Here is a 27,305-nt window from a genome sequence, read left to right as displayed (position 1 = left end):
TCTGATGCTCAAACAGTAAAAAAAAAACCGCAAATGACGACTTTAGTCGTCATTGGCAGTGAATGAGTTAATTTTCTCAGTTACTTTTGGTTCAGGGAGTGGCCTGGGGGTAGCACATGCCACCCATGGAATCTGATTGGCCAGCCCACTGAGTTCCATGGGTGGCACCAAGCACCTTCAAGGTTGGTTTGTAGTCCCAGGCCTACAGAACATTTCTGCATTATTTTTTCATAACAAATTTAGTCCCACTCCACACCAGTTGGTGGCAGTAATGCAAAAAGGAAGTGCCTTGCTAACTACCTCAAAACAGCTTGAAGAAGGTGGTCATGACACGATGTGACTCACAAATTCACTACAAAGGCATAAAAGAAATTTTTAAAAAGCAGAACCATTGGTGCCCCGTGTGGGCCACCCCATAATAAAAGGCCTGGACACGGCACTGTTTTTGTTGCATTGAAAACCAAAAAGCGAAAGTTTATTTGCACAAATTTACCATCAACAGTTTATTTAATCCATGTTGATGTTCAGATCACGGATAAAATTAAGACTCCAAATGAAATAACCATAAAAAGGATTGAGAACACAAACCTCAGAGTTTAAGTATTAAACAGCAGCTTTTATTCTAGAACTAGTCATTACAGACGAGTTAACGAAGCTAGTCTGCAGCGACTAACGCTACAGTTACGGAAAACGTTCCGACTGTAGTAAATCAGTTGCTTTAGGACAAAAACGCCTATTTTCATTAATGCTGAGATCACAAATCACTTCTGTAAGTCGACACACAGAAAAAATGCTTTTAGTAAATTATTCAGCTCCATTGAAAAGCTTCTCCTGAAACTTGAGTCCATATTTGATTCTTCTGACCACGCTGAATATCAGAGGGAGCGCTCAGCCTTGAAGTGTTGCTCTGGTCGGTGGGTGGGTGACTTTTTATGAAATTCCCATGAGAGGCGAAGCACACATGGATCAGAAACGAGAGGCGGGGACGGAGCCGTCTGTGGTGTTAGTTCCTGGAGGCATCTGATTGGTCGGTTTGGGCAGTGAGCGCTCACAGCTTGGCGTAATCCTTCAGGATGACCTCCAACTTCTGACTCAGCATAATGTTCCCTTTAACCTTCAGCTTTCCAGCAAAGAAGGCCTAATTAGGAAAAAATAAAGACATGAGTCGTTTTTCCTTTCTGAAAATGGGGTCAGAACACCAAGAACAAAAACCGGGAAAATCCGTAGCGGTAAAGTCCCTTTCCTGAGTTAGCTAAACCTCTGATGGTGTTCTCTGCTTTCCTCGACTAAAATTAATCACGACGGGGTCGTGATGACCCGGGACGACGGTTAGCAGCTTCCCTTTCAACTCCATCAACTAATCTTCCCCCAGCTGCTGCTTTCATCATCCTAGAGGCTGGGAAAGATCCGCCTGAGGGATGTTCAGCACCACAGCCTCCTGACTCTCTTTGTAAAGAACACACACGCACACACACACAGCTCAGATCAATAACAGGCACTCCTGGAAGCATATAAATTCTACTCGGTGATGGCCACTCCCACTGACGGAAGGGATGCAGCAGACATAACAAGCAGCACCGATTGATTATCTGCACCGACTGCTTTCTGAGAGATCATTGCTTCCATATTTTAATCTGACACGAAGAAGATCGGGGGGGTCGTCTCGTCATGACGGATTGAAGGACGGCTCGCTATAATCAAAACATACAGGAAGTGATTTGAAACGCGAGGACACTTTTTGTTGTTCTGCGACAACTTCAAAGGCAGCGTCACCTTCTGAGGCTGAAGTTTGCCCGTCACCACCTCCATGAAGTCTTCGTCCGACACAGCGAAGGTCACATCCACCTTCCCGCCGTGCGGCCCTTTGATCAGCGAGCCGCTGCCGTTCTTCAGATCAATGGCTGCAGGGAAACAGCGGGAGACAAAAGGAGAAGAAGACTCAGAATGAATTGATCACAAACGCGTACAAGGACTCCTGGACTCCCCAAATCCCTCGTGTTTTAGTTCTTATTAAACTTTTTTTTTATTGGTGAAATTAGCTCAACTTTAGAGCTCAAATTCGACTTCTGTTTCTTGAGCTGCAGAAGGAGAGGCGTGTGTGAAATTTTAAAATAGTGCAGAGGAAACTGAGAATCCATTAATGAACAGTTATAATTAAAAAATACAAATCCAGAGCGCCAAATTAAAGCCAAAAGGCCCGCACCGCAACCTGAGACCTAACCAACTGCTCTGCTAGACTGTAAAATTCTGCAAAAGCACTTAATTGGCTTAGAAATTAGCAGCTTACCCCTCTGAGAGGAATGCTGAGTCATGTTTTCTAGTAACATACAAACTACAACGAAAAATCTGAGTCACAATATGATTTTCTTATGCAGCAAGAACATCTAATCAGGTTTGCTTTAACCCAGGAGTGTATCTCAGTTTCACGGGACGTCAAACTGATCTGTTTTATGTCACCGTTTTATTTATCTGCTGTATTATACAAGGATTTGGCCATTTTCTCAGAATATGCAGTATTATTTAGAGGTCATAACAGCTGTGATCTACTAATTTGCTCAACATTTAGGATTTAAAGGAATTTACAATCAGAAACGTGAGGCTCTATAGAGCACCAAAGGGGAAACTCCACCTGCCAAAAGTGAAGCCACAAAAATAATCAATGATGAATAAGACCTGCAGAAAAGGGACACACAACAAGATCATTCCTTATATAGGAAACATTATTTCTGATTGGCTTAATGAACTGACCTGAATTGGAATGTTTATTATGTGAAGTGCCTTGAGACGACTCTTGTCGTGATTTGGCGCTATATAAATAAAATTTAATTGAATTGAATCAAGCTATCACTGCGTCAACTTGATGAAGAAATATATAATCAACATTGTTCAAATGAACAATCACACGATAATAAATCACAGTGCATTTAGTGCAAACCACAGCCTTCAGACATGTGTTGAACGTGCCCAAGTCCATACTTATGAGAGCACCATGTGAGCACCTGTGGAATCCGTAATTCATGCTTTTATCATCTCCCGACTGGATTATGCTAATTCCATTTTAATTGGTTAACCTGCCTCCGCTCTTAACAGGCTTCAGGTCGTACAAAACGCGGCAGCCAGGTTTTTAACAAACACCCGTAGAAGAGACCATATCGCACCTGTACTGGCGCGGCTCCACTGGCTACCCGTAAACTTCAGAGTCAAGTTAAAAATCCTGACTTTTGTTTTTAAGGCCCTAAACGGTCTGGCTCTGGATTACCTGTCTGATCTTGTGACTCGTAATGCGCCAAACTGGGCGTTGAGGTCTGCTGATTGCCTGCTGCTTCGCGTTCCAACAATGAAATACAAAACGCGGGGGCAGCGTGCTTTTGTCTACGCTGCCCCGACACTCTGGAATGCTCTTTCGGTGAGGCTGGCACCATCCCTCCTCCGGTTCAAGTCGCTACTTAAGGCTGACTTTTACGACCAGGTGTGTTTAAATCCCTGACTTTTATTATTTTATTATGTGTCTTTTATTTACCGTGATTATCTGCTTTGTTGTGTATTTTATTGTTGACCGTGTATTGTTTTATATTGTGTTTTTACTTTTTATTCTGTACAGCACTTTGGTCAGCTGCCATGCCGTTTTTAAATGTGCTTTATAAATAAAGTTGGTATGGTATGGTATGGTGTACACTCGCTTGTACAGTGATCCCTCGTTTATCACGGTAGATGCGTTCCAGACCTGGCCGCGATAGGTGAAAATCCACGAAGTAGGGACACCATATTTACAGTACAGTACTATATTGAATTATCGTATGATCACATTCTCTTTTTGTGGGTAAAACTCAAGAAAAAATCTTTGTTTACTTGGGTTTTTATAGATTTATTACAAAAAGTGCATTTTATGATGAAATTGATGAAAAAAACTGGAATTTCTTGATATTTCGCACAGAAAAAAAACGCGAATCGGTGAAAAATACCGCGAATCGGCGAATTTCCCTTGAATAAGGCTCCAAAGAAAAAATCCGCGAAGTCGTGAATCCGCGATAAACGAACCGCGAAGTAGCGAGGGATCACTGTATATCTTGTATATATCTAATGTACTAAGTTAAGTTTTCCTCCTAAAATATTAGAACAACAAAAAATAATAATAATTATAATAATATAGCAGATAAATTAAAGCAGGCGCCCTATAGGTCTAATAAAAGCCCAGATTACACCCTTGACTTCTTTCCCCGATGCTTTAATCCTCTGGACTGAATAAACCAGAGAAAGTCGCTCTCATGTTTCTGTTCTGGTGAACACAGAGATCTTATTAAATATAATGTTGGCCTGAAGGTTTTACTTTCAACAATAAAGTTCCTTCATTCTTCATCTTAAGGAGGAAAATTAAACCTTCCGTCTAACTTGGCGGTTAGCAGACTAAAGCTACATTTAGAGACTAACAACCAGAACGTTACAAGCAACAAGCGCGACTTTAAATTATTTCCAACAGTTCGAGTTGTTGTCGGTTTTGACTTGATGCTGCTGCTGCAAAGATAAAATCCCCTTTTCGTTAAACAGCGACAGAAACCGAGTTGACTCTGCTGACTGTGTGTCGAACTCACTCCACTGCGCGGCCGTCTTGCCGTTCTTCGTGATCTCCCAGCCGAAGACGGCGTTCACTTTTTTCACCAACTCCGAGCCGACATCTTTGATACGACGCCCGATCTCTGCAAACACCAGATCGCTGCTGAGGCCTCCTTCCTGCGAGGATGGAGAGGGAACGGGAAGACGGCTCGTCAGGCGTACGTCGACAGAAAAGGGAGGCTGTTCTGCATCCCAGCTTCTCATTATGCTAACCGCAAATAACAATGAAATTCCCAATTTTCATTTATTTCTCTGGCTGTTTCCTTAAAATCACTTCTGCAAACTCTGCTGATGTTTAATCATTAGCTTCAACAAACAGCAGGTGCACTGGTGACAGAACAAGGTTCCCGCGCTGCGCCACCGGGACGTTCGTGCACATAACGCACATACAAGTGGTAGCTTTCAACAAGTTGTCAGCGCTAACTCCACGGGAGCTTGTTAGAGGGGTTCGGGCCTGGAGCCTGTGGCACCGCCGGTCTGATTTCTCTCAGCGTGATGCTTCAGTTACCTCTCAGTGTCACAATAAGGTGTGAAGGTTCTTCATGCTGCTAACTTGGTGTTGAGAACAGAAAACTGGGAGAAGGCTTTATTTTTACTTTGTGAAAAAACGAACAGAAGCAAAAGGATTCGGGCCACCATGAAGAGAGAACAAAGAAACATGACTGACAATAAAAAGTATTCGTTCCAGACTGGAGCACCTGAGGGAGACTTTCTGGAGAAGCTTTAGTCGATCCGTGTAAATCCACGTAGGCTCCAGTCAGCACGACATCCCCCGTCTCCTTCACCTGAGAGAGAGACCAGATGCGAGTCACAAAAACTGCCAGACTCGTCCTCTGTTTAACTCTGCACAGAGAATGAGTCCGGTAACTCACAGGCAGAGAGGCACTGGAGGGGCGGGACTAGGAAGCTCAAAAGTGACCAATCAGAAAAAAGAAGGAAATCCCGACTGTACCGCAGCGTCTGGCATAGACTGTACATACTGGACAAATGGATTCGATAGACTCCAATAACACGTTTTTTGTCTATAATGGGAGGTGGCCACCACCGCCATTTTGACCGTGTCACAGGTTCCGTCCAGCCCAGACAATTCCATAAAAGGGAAGAGAGGAGGAGCTGAGGGTGGGGCTGTAAGGCTGGGCTCGAGTGACGACACCCGTGCGAACTAGCTACGAGCTAACCTGAAGCTAACCCTGGCTAACCCAAAGCTAACGCGGAGGTGGGAGCCGAGCTAACGGATGTAGCCACCTAGCTTCAACCCAACCGGAGCTAACTGGAACACCCATCGACCTGAACCTCACACTGAGTTTAGGTGGAGGTTTTCGGCGCCTGTTAGTGACAAGTACCTGGATTAAAAAAGTATTGAATCGGTAAGTTTATAATTTATTTCCGTAATGAAAACATTTTGCTGTGAGCAAGTTTTCAGTACCGTATCTTCCGGGCTATCGCTCCTGAGTCGCACCAGCCATTAAATGTATAATGAAGAAGAGAAAATATATTTAAGTCGTATTTTGGGGGGACGACGCAAACATCATTTTTTTTTTTTTAGAAGAAATGCTTTTAGCGTTTCTTCTTGTGGTTTTAAAGACATTTGAGTAATTTAGAACAGAGGAAAGAGCCGCAGCGAACTCCGCCGTCGCTGTCGTCGTTGTTTATGAGAAACTGAGCGTCGATGTGTGTGTGACGTACGCGACGCTGTAGCTTTTTTAGCTGTAGTAAAAATGGAGTCTGGCGACCAGTGTTGGGCAAGTTACTTCAAAACTGTAATGCATTATTTATTACTTGTTACCCTCATTTTAAAGTAATTCATTACATTACAATATTACTGATTTTAAAATGTAAGGCATTACACTACTTTTGCATTACTTTAAGTTACTTTCACCAAAACAACTTCAGTATGAATCTGGTCATGTGACGCTCAGTGAGCTCATGACATATATGTGGAAGGTGATGTGGTGTCTGAGCTAGGGTTGCTGTTAAAAACAGTCAGATATAATAACTGTGCTTTAAAATGATTGTTTATTAAATAAAAACAACAACAATCTGTACTCTCAGCACGCTGCCATCTTATATTAACTGAGCAGGGAGTTAGGTGGTGGGGGCTCCAAGCCTATATTTGCCTTGGTCCCCAAATGCCTTGATACGGCCCTGGATGTGGGACTGGCTTCTGGGGTGATCTGATTTTATCACATGTATAAATATTAAATGCTTATATATTATTGCTTTTCACTGGTAAAAATGTGTATTGGGGATAAATCTACCTACTTTTTTTTCTTTTCAAACACTTTGTTTTGTTTTCTTGATTTTATGTGAATAATTTCCGACCCTTTCTCGCTCTAACCTTCCTGCATGCTGCATGTTTTCTCCGTCTTCCAGAAAATCTGTTTCCTAGATTTCCTACTTTCTAACTAATCAGCCAAAGGGATCTACCGAACACAATAAATAAATAAATAAAAAAGTTTAATAAGTGCTGCGCTCCAGCAGCAATGAGCTGAAATCACCGGGGCACAGATTATTAACTCAGCTGAAAAGTACATGAAGTACCAGAGAATATGGGCTGATATAAACAATCGCAAACGAATGACTTTGTTTTGGTGGAGCGATTTTGTGAATATAACAGCGGCCGCGCGCAGGACGCAGCTGGAGTGTTTGAGCCGTCACCGCTGCGTCCTCTCTGCTCGTAGAATGCCCGCAAAGCTGAGTCCATAAATTACGTCATATATGTGGATACTGGATCTTTTTTCAGGCTTCTCGCAATTTGAATTTTTAGGAAACCCACATCTTGATTCTGGGTTTAAAAATGCGTTGTAATTACCGCGTTACTGACAATTGTACCGAGTAAATATTACCATTTTCTTTCCCTGTAATGCCTTTCATTACCACATTACAGCAAAAAGCAATGCATTACAGTAATTAATTACATTTGTACAGCATTACTCCCAACACTGCTGGCGGCAGCGCAAACATCTTTGTTTAGAAGAAATGCTTTTAGCGCTTCTACTTGTTGTGGTTTTAAAGACGTGTTCAAGTCATTTAGAACAGAGGGAAGAGCCGCAGCAAACTCCACTTCAGTCGCCATGTTTATGACAAACTCGGCGTTGTGGTGTGTGACGTACGATACTCAGCGCTGATTGGCTCGGTCAGAATTCTCACGGGGTGGGGTTATTTGAATAGGAGGGTTCCTAGACTCTTTCTCTGTGCAGAATTAAACAGAGGAGGAGTCTGGCAGGCCAGGCTAATAAACTGTGTGATGGTTGAAATCCTCACTGGACTCACTTTGCACTGGATGTGGATTCTGTTGCCCTCCTTCCACATCTCGGTCTGCAGCGACTGTCCTGGAATCACTGGCTTTGCAAATCGAACCTGAAGGAACAAAAAGCAGTTTGTTGGGGGCGGAGTCATCAGATTATAGTAATTACTAAGCTTGATTTTAGGTTTCTTGATTATTCCCAACATGTGTGTAAATTCACGATATTGTTTTTTTTTTTTTTACTGATATACCGACGTGGTCCAACCCTCCAATTTCTGTGGGTCCCCCTCTCACAAAAGAAAGAAAAACTAAATATAAAACTACTTAAATTTAGCTTAAAGTCCCATTAGTTGGTGTGAAATTTCTTCTCCACATTTGACCCATCCCCTGGGGAAACGGTGAGCTGCAGCAGTGGCTGCACTTGGGAACTATGTGGTGGTTTAATCCTCCAATCCAACCCTTTAATGACGAGTGTCAAGCAGGGAGGCATTGCCCCCCCCCCCCCCCCCCCCCCCCCCCGTATGACCCGACCGTGGATTTGAACCCACGATCTCCCAGTCTCAGGACGGACGCTCATACTAGATCATCATTTGGCAACTTAGTTGGTCAAGTTAGGCCAGTTGTGCCAAAAAAACAAAACAATATGTCAAAAACTGAACCTCAGATCTGTCATATTTTGACATTTTGACTGAGAAGAAGTAGCTGAAGAGTCTGATGTTTATGAGCATGAGATGGAAAATTTGAGTCATTGAAATAGAGGGACTTTTCGGACTTTTGAATTTTTATGCTCGCGATTATCCCCTCAGGCCAAAAGCGTAACGGCAGCTTCAATAGTAGGCTCGTGCACGAGGCGCATGCTGTACATGCACACTCCTTAACGAAAATAACAGCTGACAGTCCCGTGTGTGTGCGTGTGTGCGTGTGTGTGTGTGTGTGTGTGTGTGTGTGTATGTATGTGTGTGTGTGGCCCGGAGGACAGAGGACAGGAGAACACGCAGCTAATTAATTAAATAATTTGGTTCTGTACCTTTCTCTTCAGCACAGCCGACAAAGGTTTATGATGGGTCAGTCCTCCTGCATGCTCAGATCATTCCCTTCCCTTGCTTGAAAAATTGTTCCAAAATGAATGGTAACTGGTAAATGGTAAATGGCCTGTATTTGATATAGCGCCTTCTAGAGTCCTGGAACCCCCCAAGGCGCTTTACAACACAACCAGTCATTCACCCATTCACACACACATTCACACACTGGTGGGGATGAGCTACAATGTAGCCACAGCTGCCCTGGGGCGCCCTGACAGAGGCGAGGCTGCCGAGCACTGGCGCCACCGATCCCTCTGACCACCACCAGCAGGCAACGTGGGTTAAGTGTCTTGCCCAAGGACACAACGACAGCGACAGACTGAGCGGGACTCGAACCTGCAACCTTCCGAATACGGGGCGAGCGCTTAACTCCTGTGCCATCGTCGCAAGTTGAACCCACATCTTTTTTATCTGTGAATTCAATGCCGTTCGGCGAGTCTCAAATAAAGATGTGGGCATCTTACTGTAAAAAAATATACCATTAATGTAAAAAAGAAACTCTAAATGAACTATGTTCACATCCAGAATCAAACCCAGGTCTTCTGTACGAGAGTCCAACGTCTTACTAGATGAGCTAAAGCACCAATGACATCCTTTGAATCTGTAACATTTATATCCTTGATGACAGCTGAAACAACGTCAAACCAAAGAACGGTTCGGAGTGAAAATGGCTATTTTGTTGCTAATTTGCAGGAAATATCTAGAAGAAAGTTCTACAGAAAGTAGCTAAAGGTTGGTTTATGCTTGACGCGTCCGCGAGGTCCGCACGGCTCTGCGCGGAAAAGTTGCGTCATTTTGCGTCATTTTAACAACCACGCCCCTCCACCGCGTCTCCGCACGGCCCAAGATTTCCGCAACGCGCACCTCGGAAAATTTCTAACCACGCGGACGGTCGGACGCGGAAAAACATGGCGGACCGGCACGGCAGAGGTTCGTAAATACAGACATTTGTATGATTCAGCTCTCAGAGATCACCGTGATCAACATGTTGTTAATAATTCTTGGAGAGAAATAGCTCGCACTGTCGGAAAAGACGAGAACGCTGTTAAAAATGCTGAAATACCATGTTGTAAACAGTCATTTCTACTTCTACTATGGTGTAGTGTTGGATGCATGCTGTAGAGCTCCATGCTGCCCCGTTCAGTTTGGGAGAATATTGGCTCACCGCAGCGCTGAGCCGCACAAACCATAAACGCTGCGAGTTGTGAAGCGCGTTCCAGCCGCGAGCCGCATCACCGCGCGGAAAGTGAATGCGTCAAGCATAAACCAAGCTTTAGGGTCCTCAGAAATGTAGCTAGCTTTGTCACTAGGCGTTAGGAACAGCGACAAAGTGGCACTGCCTCTCTCTCTGCTGCTAAAGCTACGGATAGCAAATGCTACTGGCTATGCCTGAGCGTGAACGCGCATGAAGCAGCCTGCTCGACCCGAGCATCTCTCTTTTTCTGTGATTTTACAGAAAATCATTCAATCACAGTAAAAACGCCAGGGCTCATTCTACAGGACCAGGGCATTGCAGGAGAATGTATGAAGAAGACATTTATTATTTCTATACATGTTTTGGCTGTCAAACTTACATAATGTCCCTTTAAAACTAAGCATGTTCGATATTATTGTTCTACCCTTATATCGGCCAATATTGGCATTAAAATTTAATAACAGAAACTTTTAATGACGCAACTTATACGTACCAAACACAATTAAGCATCAAACTCTTCAGCTACTTTTCCTCAATCTCAAAATATCATAACATGACAGATCTGAGATCAGTGTCGTGAGGCATTTTAGTTTGTTTGGCACAATTTGTGAAACTAGTTATGTTAGTAACCTAAAATGTTTTAGTTTTTCTTTTTTTACGAGAGGGGGACCCTGCATAAATTGATATGGGTTTATATTGGTATCGAAAATTAAGAGTTAGACAATATGGGTAAATCAGATATCAGTAAAAAAAAAAAAGCCAATAGATCAGCCTTAGTGAAAAACATTACTGATCATTTCTAATGTTATGTTTTAATGCTGATATCGGCCCCCAATATCGGACATTCCTACTGTAGATGCATGTTTATTAAAGTAAACGTCCTCATTGGCGCGACTGTTCCACTCCATGTCAGTAGACACGGATCAAAAAAAAATTAGCTGGTGATGGAAATCGGGGGTGTTCAGCATGACTGGGTTAAAGGTGAAGTTGGTGACGTTTGTCTGGAGCATCTTTTGCCAAGTTGCTTGAAATGTTCTTCACATCCTAATGGCAACCAACAAAACTAGTGTTTTTTTCTTAAGTTTATCATTTTAATTGCCTCTGAAACGTACAGTCCTGTACAAACTTCATCCAATCGTTGTGTACGTCCACTTTTTCTTTATAGCTTATTTTCATTGCAGTTTTTCAACAAAAAAAAAACAACAGAACTAAAGAAAACCTGGTCAGAGGAGATTAAAGAGCTTATTCTCGTTGCCACTAATACATGTATCAGTCATAAGTACACATACCAAAGTAGTCTATACACTTGTAACTTATCTGTACCCATGAAACAAATCCACTTTTTCCATTTATTATTCTACTCGGATTCTCTTAACCTTGCGATATGGCTCGTACAGTTGTCATCCATTAGAGTTGGTCCGGTGCTAGGGATGGGTACCTTTGACATTTGAATCGATTCGGTACTAATTGCCGGTACCTAGGAATCGATACCGGTACTTAACGGTACCAATTTTAAATACTTTTGAGTGTTTAATATTTTAATTCTCCTTTATAATTAAATATATATTTTTCTCAATATATAACCATATTTGATAAATATCACAATAAATAACATACAACTGTTTGTATTTTAACATCAACCTTGTAGTTTTATAAGCTGATAATTAAACTGAAGCTAACATCTTTACTGTTAACTAAATTTACTGTGTATCTTCATTCCTTTTGCCGTCCTTTTTCATTTGATTTTTCCAACTGGGAAGTTAGAATTTCCGAGGAGAAAGCGAACGCACCATTAGCTGATTACAATGGTGGCAATGGAAGCTAATTTATCAAGCTAACATTATCTTAAACAGTTTATTTAGCTGCTGGAGCAGATTAAAATGATGATGCCTCACACTTAGATCGTTGTCGCTGGTTTCATCTTCACCCAATCACCCGTCGCATTTAGTAAAGTGAAGCCAAACTTTAAAGCGCGTTCATGTTCTTCTAGTCGGAAATTCGGAGTTCCGAGGTGAAAGAGAGCGCACCATTAGCGGAACGGAAGCTAACAAATCAAGCTAACGTTTTCTTAAACATTTTATTTACCTACTGGAGCAGATTAACTCATTCACTGCCAGCCGTTTCCTGATTGCTAAAGGCATTCGCTGCCAGCATTTTTCACCGTTTTTACTGTTTTTTTTAAGAGTCACAGAACGTTGAGCGCTAGGATGATATCAACACCAAAACAACCAAAACAAAGAGGAGACTCACCTCTTACATCAGGAAGAATCCGCGTTTCGAGCGTTATCCGTTCTTTCATAATCCGTTGTCGAATTGTGATCGGCAGACGCTTTTCTGGTTCGCGCCTCACTTTTTTTTACAGGAACGGCCCAAAACGATCTCCTAACACATGGATTTTCTGCTTCCTGATCACGTGACGTGTGACTTATGCAGAAGAACATCGGCTTCAGAGCTGAGATGTTTGTTCTCTCGGCGCGGGGGCTCGTTCCGATGCTCCAACAGTAAAATATGCAAATGAAGACTTTAACCGTCATTGGCAGTGAATGAGTTTAGATGAGGATGTCTCACTTAGATCGTTGTCTGTCGCTGGTTTCATCATCACCCAGTTACCCATCACATTTAGTGAAGTGGACCCAAGCTTTAGCGTGCGTTCTTTCTACCATGCTGCTCTGTTTACAACTGGCTTGCAACGACCGACGACATAACGCTCTTGCGCATGCGCAGCTGTCTAGGCAAATTCTCATTATGAAGGACGGGTACCGAAACGAGGCACCGTTTCAAATTACGTGAATCGGTGCTCAGTCGGTACTATGGAATTCGGTACCCATCGCTACTTGAGCCAAAGTCTTGTTATGGTCTTCCTTGCTGCTGTTAATAAAATCTTTACAAGGTAATGGTCCCCACTCCGTACCCTTTTAGTTATGTTTCCCAAAAACAGTACCGTAGCGTCTCTTGGCACGTGGTATCCCAGGATCTTTTGTATTATGGTTTCAACATGAGTCCAAAATGATTGAATATTGGGACAAGCCCAGGAAATATGGGTGTGGTGAGCATCAAAGCTGCCACATCCTCTCCAACACAACTGTTTTATTTGGAGCTGTTTGCTCTTCACGTGTACGTCTTGTTTTGACCCATTGTTCATGGTGTTTTCCCAGATTGTTGGTGGCACTGAGCTGCTGTGATTTTAAACCAAGAACGCTAAAAACTGCTCTGTGTTCACCATTAAAAACGCCACACTGTATTAGCTAGATGCTAAACTGTTATAAGGTTACTTAGATGCATTATCCTGTAAATTATGTGAGGGGGGGGGGCAACAATGGGTCAAAAATATAAAATAACTGTTTTCATGGTTGTTTGGCTCTAAGGTTGGACCTTTGAATTTTATTTTTAAAGCAGCTTGCTTGACAGCTTATCCTAAGAGCGTTGGCTCGACCTTTCATTTGATATTCAAAAGTCAGATTTTTCCTTCCATATTAGTGAACTCATTATGGCAAAAAAGAGAATTTATTCGTTTTATGAAAACTTTCTTCAATGAGATGAATCGGAAATTGGCTAAAATCTGTTTCAGCAGGTCAGACCTGTATAAAAATCTGAAACTGGCATCAGCCCTCAAAACCAGAATCGGTGCATCACGAGCTAAAAAGCTTCCACTCTCAAATCCGGACCATCTGATGTGATTTTTTTTTACATCCCAGCTCACCTTTATGGCCTTGAACCTGGATGGGTCGTTGTCAGCAAACTGCTTGAGAACGTGTCTCGCAGCGAAGCCGAACGAGCACAGGCCGTGCAGGATGGGAGTCTTGAAGCCTGACCAAAGAGCATTCGTAAGTACAGCAGGTTCAGCTACAAATGAGACGGAAAAACGATGCATTTGACCAAAACTCCCAAAGGAAGTTCGAGTCCTGCCTTAGATTAATGACAGCGCATTAGCAAAGACAGCCTCTCACCTGCCATGGCGGCGAAACTGGGGTCAATATGAAGAGGATTCCAGTCTCCGCTCAGACGGTACAAGGCAGCCTGTAACCGCAGGGGGGGGGGGGGGGGGGGGGGCAGACATTGTTTAGATTTATATCTAATTCATAAAGCGCTGAACTTCTCCTTCTCAGATGTGAGATAAAATTAAACGATCAGAGAGACACCTAAAATAAGAACGTCTTTGAAGTAAAACGGTCGCAGCCGTTTAAAACAGCTCCGGGAATTTTAGCCTCTTATTCCCCTTTTCCCTTTCTGCAACATCACACAATCAGCACTCTACTTATTCCTGTTCCCGTTCTTACATTTGGTCTCAAACTTTACATTTACTTCAGACAGTAAAAAAAAAATGATCTAAATTCACCCTCATCTCGTCACTTCAGCTGATTTATTCTGCAGCAAAAACCCACACAGAAGCACTCACTTGGTCTCTCGTGGTCGATTCAATCACCACAGCATCTGGTGCGCGCTTAGGAGGCGGCGCGGGAGCCTGAGGGAAATTAAAAAGATTTTTTTTAAGGGGAAAATATCATGCAGCATTTAGTTGTGTTGCTAAAAAATGATTTTTCTGAGCAAATTAAAGCTGATTTTAATGATCTGAAAATGATTCCTACTCAATAAACGTCAAACGTTTTGGGAACGATGTGACCTTTGTTTGAATTTGATGCCAGTAAAACAGAACAAATATGGCAACAGAAGCTTGTTTATCTCGGTTTTGTGTCACCTCACTCTTGAGTGTTTGGAAACTGAAACGTCTGAAATGGAAATGTTTTCTCATTTTGGCTTGATTTTGGCTGCTCGACGCCTCCTTTATCTCGTTTTCAGTTTCATAATCTAAAAACTGATTTCAGAGAGTGACGGTGTCTGTACAGGATCGGCTCGGGGTCCTTCGACTGCCGATGACGTCAAAGTAGTTGATTGGCTGAACATGAACCTTACGGAAGTTACGTTATCACGTTACGTTGGTCCAGGCAAATGTTTCTGTTGGAAAGATGGACAACTTTTGCAAAGAAATCCATCATTACCTCTTTGAAAATACACTTTTAGCATAGAGCTGCATGTATATTAGGGCTGAACGATTAACTGCATGTGCAATTAAATTGCAATGTGACAAAAGGAGATTTTCTAATGGCAAAGGCTGCATCTTAGGTGTGTTCTTGCTGTGTCTTTGTAAATCCATGCTTTCGTTCTTTTTTAAACACAGAAACAGTTTTGTTTACCTGTTTGTAGCTACGGTTTCGCCGACAGCTGCCGGCTTCTTCAGGCTGACGCTGATGGTGGCGCGTCACTTCCTTCTCCGTTGCTTAAGAGAAAACCATATAATGGACTGGGACAGCACACGGATCATAACCACCGAACAACAAAAATACAAAAGATGGATCAAGGAAGCAATAGAGATAAGGAGACGTGGATGTGGGACCATGAACAGGGACGACGGAGTTTACACGCTGGACCACGCATGGGACTGCATCGTCGGAGAGGGGAGAGCGGGCAGTAGAGGGCGACAACGTCCTCTGCTGCCCGCAGATAAACGGAGAAGGAAGTGACGCGCCACCATCAGCGTCAGCCTGAAGAAGCCGGCAGCTGTCGGCGAAACCGTAGCTACAAACAGGTAAACAAAACTGTTTCTGTGTTTAAAAAAGAACGAAAGCATGGGCAAAGGCTGCAATTTGGCAGCGAGTAGTTAGCGCAATGCTAATATACAAGGAAAAACCCATAGGAATGCTAATGCTAATATCACAGATTACATTCTTGCAAATTATGAATTAGAAACGTGCCAAATGATTACATTTGGAGTCTAATAGAAAGTAAAACTACCATCAATCAAATAAGTACAGACATGTATTTTAGTAAAGCCAGAAAACTTTTAACTCCAGAGTTTTGGCTAGCAGCTATGAGCGTACCTGAACTACGCATGGACAAGACGTCAAAAACTCTAAACACAAAATACTTCAATAAACAGGACACACTTCTTTCCTGCAAATACAATTTCACAGGTGTTGCTAATACCTATGATCCTTCAAGGGATGTGCTCAAAGAGGAGTTCAACATTATGAATAAAATATAGTGTTTTATTTTACAAATACCATTATAAACACAAACTTACGTCGTAAGAAACATTATTTTAATAACAAAACTGATAAATTCTTTCCAACAGTATAAAGATGTGTAGTGTATTTTGTACGCGTGGGTTTGCCGTACTTTGACGTCATCGGCAGTCGAAGGACCCCGAGCCGATCCTGTACCGACACCGGATCTGGGCTGCAAGCAGGTCACTTATTGGAGTATTCTCAAATTCTGATTCAACTATGAAATGCTGTCAGAGATGGATGGCATGGGAAATTTACCTTCTGTTCATCTTTCTGCAAATTTAAACTGTGCCAAATTTTAACCTTTTTTAAGTCAAGCTTGATTTGCATCTAGTGGCGGTGCAGAGGACAGGGGATGCTCTCATCATAGCTGCTGCATTTAATGGTAGTTAATGACCCAATCCTGTTAGCTACTGAAGGAGAAAATGAGGTAAAACAAACACAAAGTCCAGATCTCTGGAGAATTTCACAGAAGTGATAACAAAAATGATAAATCTATGTAATTCTGCATAAACTGAAACAAATGTGAGTCAGGTTTAGGTTATTTATAGTAACACTGATACTCCTTGGAGAATTTAGAGTCAGTTACATTAAGAAACCTTACAGGGGGATTCTTTTGCTTCACTTTGTCACGTTGTATAAAAACGGGTATTGCTGGAAAAGTTTCTCTTATTTGAACAAAAACAACATACTTTAGCTTGTTCTGAGCTCCTCTTGCCACCAAAGCCTCCAGCTCCGACCACGAACACCGAAAACTGGTTAAAGCACACCAGCTCCTCACCGTTGTAGGTCTTCACTGTGGGAAACCAGGAGGTAAAATGATTTGAACATGGCAGCAGTACTGCATTAAATACAGGTAAGCGTTGGCTCTGGGGGACCAAGATAACTCTAACAGTTACATAAACAAGCAATTTAACTGAATCCTACTAAACTCGGTTCAGCCCGGATCAAAGGTGAGTTGGAGTTCATAGATTAGGAGGAAGGGAGAAGTCTGCCAGAAGGAATGAGTGGAAACTGAAGTGGTGTTTTTGTTTCAATGTTGACTCACAAAAATAATTAAACAAATAAACTATTAATATTATTATTATTATTATGCTACATTATATTTAGCCAACATGCTCTTATTTTACCTAACCTAATACCTCTGCGGTATATCCTAATACCTCTTATAAAGGCTAAACCCACATGGTGCTGCTTTCCATGCTAGCTAAAGTTAAGGTGGCAGAATGAGGGCACAACACACAGGCAGATAATGATTTGCAACATATTACTCTTCTTAAAACTGTTGTCTGTTTTCTTCCTCAGTTCCTGTAGAAACTCAGAATCTGCAATCCTTAGCCAAACGTTAGCGAGTTAGCTGATATTTGTTAGCCTTGTTCGTCAGCAAAAAATATGTACTTTGTTTTGCATTTAGAGATAATGTGACTGCAGACATGTCTTGTCCCTCTTAGTGAATAAAGTTCTTGTTATATTTTCATCATAAAATGAGGCTTTTAACGATATTTCGTGAGTTCGGGTGGTTGCTCTTTTACTGTGCTACCGCCATAATAGATGTTCCAACCAAGCCCCCACAATGCGGGTGAAAAATTGAAGCAAACGCGAAAGTGAAATAAAATGCAGTTCCACCCTCATCCACTAGGGGCTGGTGTCAGAAGGAGCAAATCCTCATTGACTCCCATGTTAAAAATACCAATTTCACAGCAGAAATAAACATGTTTACAGCCTGGTACCAAAACATGTTTTTGGTTTAAATGATCTAGTTTACACTCATGACAACTCTGAGGGGGGTGAATTTTTTTTCTCACTCTTCTGTTTAAGTGTATTAAAAGCCCACTACTGGGCAGCAGTAGCTCAACAGGTTGAGCGGGTTGTCCAGTAATCGGAAGGTTGCAGGTTCGATCCCGGCTCCGGACAGAGAATTCTGCTGTTGCGTCCTTGGGCAAGACACTTTACCCACCTTGCCTGCAGGTGGTGGTCAGAGGGACCGGTGGTGCCTGTACCTCGCCTCTGTCAGTGCGCCCCAGGGCAGCTGTGGCTACATTGTAGCTCATCACCATCAGTGTGTGAATGTGTGTGTGAATGGATGAATGATACACTGTAGTGTAAAGCGCTTTGGAGTCCTTACTCTGAGAGGCGCTATACAAGTGCAGGTCATTCATTCATCATATAAAATTCTGTATAATTAATGAGCATCAGACCCACGTGACCACAGAGCTAGCTCCGTGGAAAGGCCTCAGTAGAGCCTCGGTCTGGCCTGGAAACTGTTCCGGGATGTTGAGTCTCTGTGTGTATTCTTTTTTGGATATTATTTGTGCAATTGTTGGACAAAATGACTTGCTGTGGCATTAATTGCACTAATAGAGCGTCCAAGGAGTCTCCACTTCATTTTTTTCTGTAAGTAAAATTATATTTATGTATTTTAGGTCACTGCCGAGCTGAGCTTGGATTTTAACATGTACTGTTTAACCATGAAATTTAAATGTAATAGGGTAAAACCCAGTGCATTTAACATAATGCTGCACTTTAGAAAATGGGTTGAAATATAACATGTTGGTGGAGCTGGGTTCCCACTATCGGCTTGTGGAGCTCTCGGGAGACCTCTGTGTTCCACCCGGTTCTCCCCTCCCCGCAGCTCGGCGCATCTCTGTCTGATCGCGGCTTCTGTCTGCTGCGCGGGCTGCCGGCTTGTGGAGGCCTCCGAGACCTCTGTGTTCCACCCGGTTTTACCCAGCAGTCAGCCCGGCGTATCTCTGACTCAGAAGCTCTGGTGTTGTGCACAGTTAACTCCGGTTGTAGCTAGGTTGCTACCTCCGTTAGCTTAGCTCCCACCTCCGCGTTAGCTTCAGGTTAGCTTGTAGCTAGTTCGACCGGGTGTCGTCAGTTGATCCCAGCCTTACAGCCCCACCCTCAGCTCCACCTCTCTTCCCTTTTGTGGAATTGTCTGGGCTTGACGGAACCTGTGACATGGTCAAAATGGCGGTGGTGGCCACCTCCCATTTAGCCTCAAAAACGTGTTGTTGGAGGCTATGGAAACCCATTGTCCAATATATTAATCAATAACAAACATCGGACTTTCTCGGTCTTGGCTCCTTCTCTCTGGAATAAGCTTCCACTTGATATTAAACTGTTGCCTTCGCTGCAGGTTTTTAAGAGTCATTTAAAGACTCATTTTTATCGTTTGGCTTTTATGTGACCTGGTTGTATGCTTTCATGCTCCTTGTTTACATTTTGTGTGGTGCTTTAAAGTCTGTATGTTGTTTTTACCTCCTTTTTATTGCCATCTGTGTTTTTACTGTATTCTATGTTCAGCGCGTTGGGCTCCTGCAAAGGCAGTGGAAGGCGCTATACAAATAAAGACTTGATTGATTTTATGGTATCCTATATTTAATCTAGAATGGCTATAATAATCAATCATCTCAGGTGTTTGAATGGTGCGGCTCTGCTTCCTGCTGATGTAAATCAATCAGTAATCTCCTGAAAATGTGAACTCTGGATAATGTTTCTCAACTCAGTAAGTAAACCCAGAAAATAATTGTGTCACAGTTAAAATATTATTTGCAGTCACTCAAAACTGCTTGTTGCATGCTAGGCTACCAAAAGATTTTAACCACAATTGAAGCGGACAGATTTAATGAATGAAGACGCTTTAAGGATTTCCCTTTTGCAGACTGGCAGAAAACATCAGTTCCCATGTTCTTTTGGTTTAAGTTGGATTCTCTTCTTCCGGCTCTTGGAGAGTACAGACGCTTTTTTCCTCCTCTCCTCCCTATCTTATCCCAAGGCTCTTTGTCTGTCTTTGGGTGTACGGCGCTTCTGCATTTTTTCTAGAAACTGGAAAATTATTAAAAATGGATCTGGTCAGTTGGTCTCTCAACACGATTGACAAAATCTTTTCAACGATGAGAACGGGAGAAGGGGCTCCCGGGTGCCCCTCTGGGACAGAGCCAGCTGGGTATATCATGGACTCCTGGAAACAGTGGAACCTGATCTGCCTCTCTCAACTGTCTGTAGAGGATTTTGAAGATGTCTGGATATTCGTGGTGTTGGTGTCGGGTTTCTTGCTGTTTGGTCTGAGCGGTTACCTGGCTTACCGAAAAATTAATGAGCTTTCGAGGAATATTGGCCCAATCCCGGAGCTCAGGTATGGATTACACCACGCTGTGAACGCACAAACTCATATAATTGTCGAGATGAGTCGTAAGCTTGGAACTTTGGCTGAGATTCAGGCTCTGGCACAGAAGGTGGATTCGATCAAAGAGAGAGTTGCCGGATCAGCACAGTTGGGAATAGATTGATAACGCCATTATTGGATCAAGAGGGGCTGGAGACCAACAGAACACTAAGGCAGAGGGGAAATCATCTCTGTCTGTCCCCAAAACAATTCTTATCGGAATCTGGTGGCCTTGGAGCCTGTGAGGCTGAAGCGATTACTCCCCCTCAGAAGAAATGTGGAATGCAGCCGTCACCATGGCAACTCTGTCTCCCTATCCCAGCCTGGGCGGGACTGCGACCGGTGAAGGTCGTGGAACCGTTTCCAGGAGTCACTGTGCTTTCTAACCCAATTTCCTCCCTCCCCTGTCCAAACAGAGGTGACGAGCGCTGCTCATTGCGGCTGCATGCACTGATGTGAGGATATTCCTCAACCCTACCTCCCCACCTAGTGGACACTTATGTTGTGTTGTCTGAAGTCTGTTGCATTTCTGTCTGAGGTGTTTTTTTGCAGAGCAAAGCTGCCCTCCCTGTGGAGGGTAACTCCGAAGTGCCTTTTTTTCCTCCACCTGAACCAATCCTCATATAACCCTCTTATCTCTATTAAGATAGCGCGACTCGGGTTGCGAATGACCACAGTCACCAATTCTTGTCATGTGTCCTGCCCATGTATGTCTGACGTCAGAATTGTGTGTACTGAAACTCTAATTTCCCTCTGGAATTAATAAAATATCTTTGAATTTGATTAATTATAGATCAAAGTGGTTGAAATAACATCCATCACCGTGGAGTTATCAAACAAAAACACGAGCTTTTCATAGTCTATTATTTCTATCCCTTCAGACGCAGATTTCAAGTTACTTTTCATTCATTCGGCCTGAGGGGCAACTCGGAGAGGAAAGAAAACACCAGAATAAACTGATGAAAAAACATGAATATAGATAAATGCAGCTTGAAAGAACAGAAACTCACCATCACAGAGGATGACAGCTCCAGAGCCTTTGTCCAACACATCAGCTACGGTGCTCACGGAGGTGAGGGTACCTGGAAGTCCATTTGGAACGTTTACTTCTGCACCGCACATTACTTTATTTAGCAAGATTGCTCAAATTATAACTTATAGTGAAACCAGAATTAACAGAAAATGAACAGATCGGCTACTCGAGTCATTGTTTAAAGCAAACCTTTGGCAGCCCAGTTCACCCGAGTTCGACCAGATTTTCCTTCGTACTCAAAATATTTAGTACGAAAATGCTGATGCATGTTCCTGCAGGCTTATGTCTGTTTTAGAGTTCAAAAAACAAAAACGGAGGCGCAGCAGGTTCTAACTCTTTCTCCATCAACAGTTTATATAGAGGATGCTTCTGGAGCTTCAAAAATAACATCAAAAACATCACCAAGTGTTCCTGAACAACCTTCTGGGCTCCAGAGTAACCGTGGGACTTGAATCTAAAGCTGCAATCAGATTTATTCCCAAATTATCTTTTCACCACTATGGAAATCCAAAAAAATAAACGCTTTAGCAATAACATTACGTAGTCCTGACTAGACCCCATCACTGACTAGCTGGGCATCTGAACGCATCAAACTCCAAAATTAAACTTGGCAACACCTGTAGAGGCCTGTTTCAGGTGAAGAAATATGAATAATTTGGCAAAAGAGAAGAAGATGGATTAGTAGATTATTTCTTTCCAAACAAAAGACAGCCAGCTAACTAGAGTACAGAGAGTTATAGATGCTCTAGAACATTTGGAGGTCTTCTTGAGCTCTCTGTTGTCGTCGTCGTCTTCCTCCGCTTATCCGGGTCCGGGTCGCGGGGGCAGCATCCCAACTAGGGAGCTCCAGACCGTCCTCTCCCCGGCCACCTCCACCAGCTCCTCCGGCAGGACCCCAAGGCGTTCCCGGACCAGATTGGAGATGTAACCTCTCCAACGTGTCCTGGGTCGACCCGGGGGCCTCCTGCCGGCAGGACATGCCCGAAACACCTCTCCAGGGAGGCGTCCAGGAGGCATCCTGACCAGATGCCCAAACCACCTCAACTGGCTCCTTTCGATCCGGAGGAGCAGCGGTTCTACTCCGAGTCCCTCCCGAATGTCCGAGCTCCTCACCCTATCTCTAAGGCTGAGCCCAGCCACCCTACGGAGGAAACTCATTTCGGCCGCTTGTATCCGCGATCTCGTTCTTTCGGTCATTACCCAAAGCTCATGACCATAGGTGAGGATTGGGACGTAGATCGACCGGTAAATCGAGAGCTTGGCTTTCTGCTTCAGCTCCCTCTTCACCACGACAGATCGGCTCAGCGTCCGCATCACTGCAGACGCTGAACCAATCCGCCTGCCGATCTCCCGATCCCTCCTACCCTCACTCGTCAACAAGACCCCGAGATACTTAAACTCCTCCACTTGAGGTAGGACCTCTTCCCCGACCCGGAGTTGGCAAGCCACCCTTTTCCGGTCGAGAACCGCGGTCTCTGTGTGGAGCGCTCTGTTGTGATCGCCAAACTCTGTTTGCACTGAGGCAGGACCCTTTACCATCAGGGAAGATCTAATCACCATAAAATGTTTCATTACAACCACATAAACGGAAAAACCAAGTCTTTCCTTTTAGAACACCGCCAAAAGCTCCTCGCTGGCCTGGATAGCAGCATTGCTCACCAGCCTGAGAGGCCAGTTTCACCCATGATGTAAAAAGAAAACTAATGTAGACGCTTCACTGTAGGCTTGTGGGTGGAAATGGAACATCGCAGACAGCTGGATTATTCTGACCCATCTCTGCTCTTTCCCATAAGAAGCTGCAGCTCTCCTCCGCACCCAAACCTGCCCTTTGCTCCCCGAGTACATCCATATTTATCATTTTACCATCAAACTATACATCACTGCTCCTAGATCTATTATAACCATTTCTAGTTTAAATCAGCTCCACTCTGCTGGCATGCTTTTATTTCTAAACCGAGTTACCTGCAAAGTGTACGACGTGAGATCTATATCACACGCTTACAGAGAATTAATGTGCAATCACCTGAAGTTGGCAGAGGTCTGAAAAGCTCCAGATACTGCTCTCCGTGCAAAACCTGGCAGAAGACAAAACAGCAGCTGAGACACAAACTCAGCTTAGACGTCCAGCCTCATTAGCACGAGTAATGCGAGTACTATTACTGTTCCTCCTGTGTGCAGGACAGCGTGAAATATCCCATATGGATACAAATATGCATCAACATATTTACAAAGTGCTCATTGCCACACACGCACACACGTGCACATATTTATATGATTTTTGTTTTTGCTTCCCAACCTGTGCTAAGTTTATGTCCATCCCAGGGATCTGCAGGATCTGACCGCCCATTATGGCGGAGAACGAGGGGATGACGCCGAACGTCGGGAGGCAGCTGAAGTCTGGATGACCTTCATACAGGAACCTGCATCAGAATTTAAGCGTTGGTGAACTGTGAAACAGCACAGGCGAAGCAAAAGGCAGACAAAAATAACAGCCCAGATGGCCGTACGTGCACGTGACTCAGTGTTTGTTCTGGTCAACAGAACGACTGAAGCATTGGTGACTGTTTATTTAGGACGCAGACGTGTGAAGGTGCTCACTTGAGATGGTCAGGGTCTTTGGTGGACATGCCGACCCCCAGCGCGTACAGAATACACTGTAAATGGTCGTAAGTGAAGGAGGTCGTTGACAGGGTTTGTCCTGCAGCTGCGGCCTAGAGGGGACAATAAAAGAGACAAAACAAGAGATGAAAGCTAAATCGGTGACTTAAACGTTGCATAATTCTGTTTGTTGGGTTTGTTTTTAATCCGCAGCTCAACTTTGTCACAATTACAGATTTTATTTCTGTTAAAGCAGCACACCCTGAAATTAAACTTTTATCTGAAGGTTTTAAAAGTATTAAGTCACTTTTGGCATTTAGACGTAGTTAAAGTATTAGAGTTTGTCGTCGCCGTCTTCCTCTGCTTATCCGGGTCGCGGGGGCAGCAACTAGGGAGCTCCAGACCGTCCTCTCCCCGGCCACCTCCACCAGCTCCTCCGGCAGGACCCCAAGGCGTTCCTGGACCAGATTGGAGATGTAACCTCTCCAACGTGTCCTGGGTCGACCCGGGGGCCTCCTGCCGGCAGGACATGCCCGAAACACCTCCCCAGGGAGGCGTCCAGGAGGCATCCTGACCAGATGCCCAAACCACCTCAACTGACTCCTTTCGATCCGGAGGAGCAGCGGTTCTACTCGAGTCCCTCCCGAATGTCCGAGCTCCTCACCCTATCTCTAAGGCTGAGCCCGGCCACCCTACGGAGGAAACTCATTTCGGCCGCTTGTATCCGCAATCTCGTTCTTTCGGTCATTACCCAAAGCTCATGACCATAGGTGAGGATTGGGACGTAGATCGACCGGTAAATCGAGAGCCTGGCTTTCTGGCTCAGCTCCCTCTTCACCACGACAGATCGGCTCAGCGTCCGCATCACTGCAGACGCCGAACCAATCCGCCTGTCGATCTCCCGATCCCTCCTACCCTCACTCTTGAACAAGACCCCGAGATACTTAAACTCCTCCACTTGAGGTAGGACCTCTCCCCCGACCCGGAGTTGGCAAGCCACCCTTTCCCGGTCGAGAACCATGGTCTCAGATTTGGAGGTACTGATCCCAGAGTTGTCGAGCATTATTCTTGTTCTTATTAGAGATGTTTAAAAAAAATCTTCCTAATACGCTTTATGAGTGTCTGCCCTGGGACTGAAAGATCTGGGTTAAAACCCACGGTCGGGTCATACCAAATGGAACCCAAGGCCTTCCTGCTTGACACTCAGCTTTAAGGGGTTGGATTGAGGGGGTTAAACCACCAAATAGTTCCCGAGCACAGCCACTGCAGCAGCTCACCGCTCCCCAGGGGATCGGTCAAATGTGGAGATGTAATTTCACCAGTGTGTGATGATGACTAATGAGACTTTAACTTTAGCTTTCACCGGCAAACATTCAAATGGTATCCAATAAGAAAATCATTGTGTTCAGAGCCAAGGCTCCACTTTTTCTGCTTTCCCTCTAAAGGTGTCTAAAGGAGCATAAAGACTAGTTTCTTCACAGAAATCGTTTACGTTTCTGTTACTGTAAATTTAAAAAAAACAGGTCAGGTCAGTGGAATTAATCACCAATATTAAAAGGTTTGAAGGTAAGCATGAAAAGAGTAAATATTTACAGCAATCACAACCTCCTTCAGTTTAATGGATCCTGACTGAGGTGGGATGAAAATCTAATTAAAAGCTAATAAAAGCCAATATATTTGCTTCAGCAAGCAAACAAAACCAGTAAAGGGCAAAAAGATGTGATCAACTCTGGATTTTTTTCACCTTAAATGAAAAATGACTCGACTTTGACAGGCAGGGATATCAGGAACTGAGAGAAGTTTGATTTGTTTGAGTTAATGTCCGAAAATGGGCAGAAAATCTTAAACTTAACAGTATAACACCATGTCACTAATGTCTTTACATCATCAACAAGAGGAGCATCTCACTGCAGCTTAAACAAGACCTATTATGACTTTAGTTCTATGGTCCATACAAAACATATCCATGACGGTCTTTGCACTAAATTCCTCTCACATAAACCAACTCCAGCAGTTTTAATTTTGATAGTTTCAGTACCTTCCAGAATGAGCTGCTTTAGGGCTCTGTCACTTTTAACGGAATGAAATGACTGTTTTCCACCTAAAAGTCATTTTCCCCTCTCCTCTGACACAGAACTAGTCTGCATGAGATATGGCCTCAAGGTCTCATGCATTTGTTATGAACTGTTTTCTTTCCAGCTCAAAGAGAAGAAAGAAGAAAGGACTCTCTCCTTTTAATAAATCAAAGAACTCTATTTTAATAAAGCTAATCAAACAAAGTGTTAGTCAATAATAAGATGTGACCAATCTGTGAAATGAAAATATTAATGACTTTATTATAATCCTATAGAATATAATAAGTAATATGACTTTAAATGTTTCCACTAGGACTGATCTCACGTAGCGTTAAGACATGACACATTGCTTTTACTGATCCAATCAGAATCTGCCAGATCTGACGGAAGCGTGGTTTTGGTGGTGCTTGGTAAATCTGTCATCTTTTCATTCGACCATAAACCAAAACATCCGAAGTATAAAACTATGCCCACGTCATCTTTAACGCCAGTTCAAAGCGTTCTAGAGAAGTTGTCGGAGTGGCCAATCCGTAACTTCCTCTTCAGCCGAAAGAACCAACGACAAGCTGGATAAAATCTGTTGCTGTTCCACCTGCTGCAACGGTTCCTTTTCAGAATAAAAGCTGAACCATCACGACCCAGGTTTGGGTCTTGTTAGATGCCGATTAACTGTCGTGACCCGGAAGTATCTCAAGACTGGTGGTCGGCTGCCGCGGCTGTTTCTACAGGCTTTGGCTCCAAAGGCCCAAGCTGGACCTCTACACCTCCTGATCTAACGGGGACTTCCGCTAAGGGTTTATAGACCGACGGAATGGTGTCGAATGTGTTTATGAATCTCCTAACCAAAGCTTAGCGCGAAGACATCACCTTCATTTCCCACCAGAACTAATCGTTTCTTCGGATTTGCTGGTTCTGAGCAACATTCCACACTACACCATTCTCCATCTCATCCACCTTAGTTACACCATACATTTAGTGTTAAAGTTAGTCTAGTTTTAATTTGTTTAGTAATAAATCTTTAAACTTTTAAAGCTTGAATCTCTCTTCTGTTGTCTCTGAATTAATACGAAGTTGTTACATAATCCCTGCAATAAAAAGTTCCAATCTTCTGGTTAAACAGTACCCACAGATCCATAAGGTTGATTTCACATTTACTATGGAATCTTATGTCTTATGGCCCATTAAATAACATGTAAATTAAACCATTACACACTTTAAGAAAACAAACTGG

At 43.4% G+C, this 27,305-nt stretch overlaps 1 protein-coding gene across 1 annotated transcript in view; it reads right to left on the bottom strand.

Annotated features, from left to right (window-relative positions):
• Positions 1-595: 595 nt before the first annotated feature.
• Positions 596-27,305, bottom strand: part of hsd17b4 (hydroxysteroid (17-beta) dehydrogenase 4) — a 59,050-nt gene continuing 32,340 nt past the window's right edge. The window contains exons 13-25 of the mRNA XM_054731597.2: positions 24,000-24,112; positions 23,698-23,821; positions 23,425-23,476; positions 21,379-21,450; positions 16,890-16,993; positions 14,532-14,597; positions 14,083-14,152; positions 13,836-13,942; positions 7,885-7,971; positions 5,310-5,396; positions 4,590-4,728; positions 1,774-1,901; positions 596-1,138 (exon numbers count right to left, since the gene is read on the bottom strand). Coding sequence (XP_054587572.1) covers positions 1,049-1,138; positions 1,774-1,901; positions 4,590-4,728; positions 5,310-5,396; positions 7,885-7,971; positions 13,836-13,942; positions 14,083-14,152; positions 14,532-14,597; positions 16,890-16,993; positions 21,379-21,450; positions 23,425-23,476; positions 23,698-23,821; positions 24,000-24,112 — 1,239 coding nt within the window. The 3' untranslated portion in view covers positions 596-1,048. The remainder of the gene's footprint in view (positions 1,139-1,773; positions 1,902-4,589; positions 4,729-5,309; positions 5,397-7,884; positions 7,972-13,835; positions 13,943-14,082; positions 14,153-14,531; positions 14,598-16,889; positions 16,994-21,378; positions 21,451-23,424; positions 23,477-23,697; positions 23,822-23,999; positions 24,113-27,305) is intronic.

The sequence above is a fragment of the Nothobranchius furzeri genome, chromosome 17, assembly GCF_043380555.1.
Source record: "Nothobranchius furzeri strain GRZ-AD chromosome 17, NfurGRZ-RIMD1, whole genome shotgun sequence".
NCBI lineage: Eukaryota > Metazoa > Chordata > Actinopteri > Cyprinodontiformes > Nothobranchiidae > Nothobranchius > Nothobranchius furzeri.
Note: the sequence above shows the minus strand (reverse complement) of the source record. Positions and strands in the feature narration are given on the sequence as shown.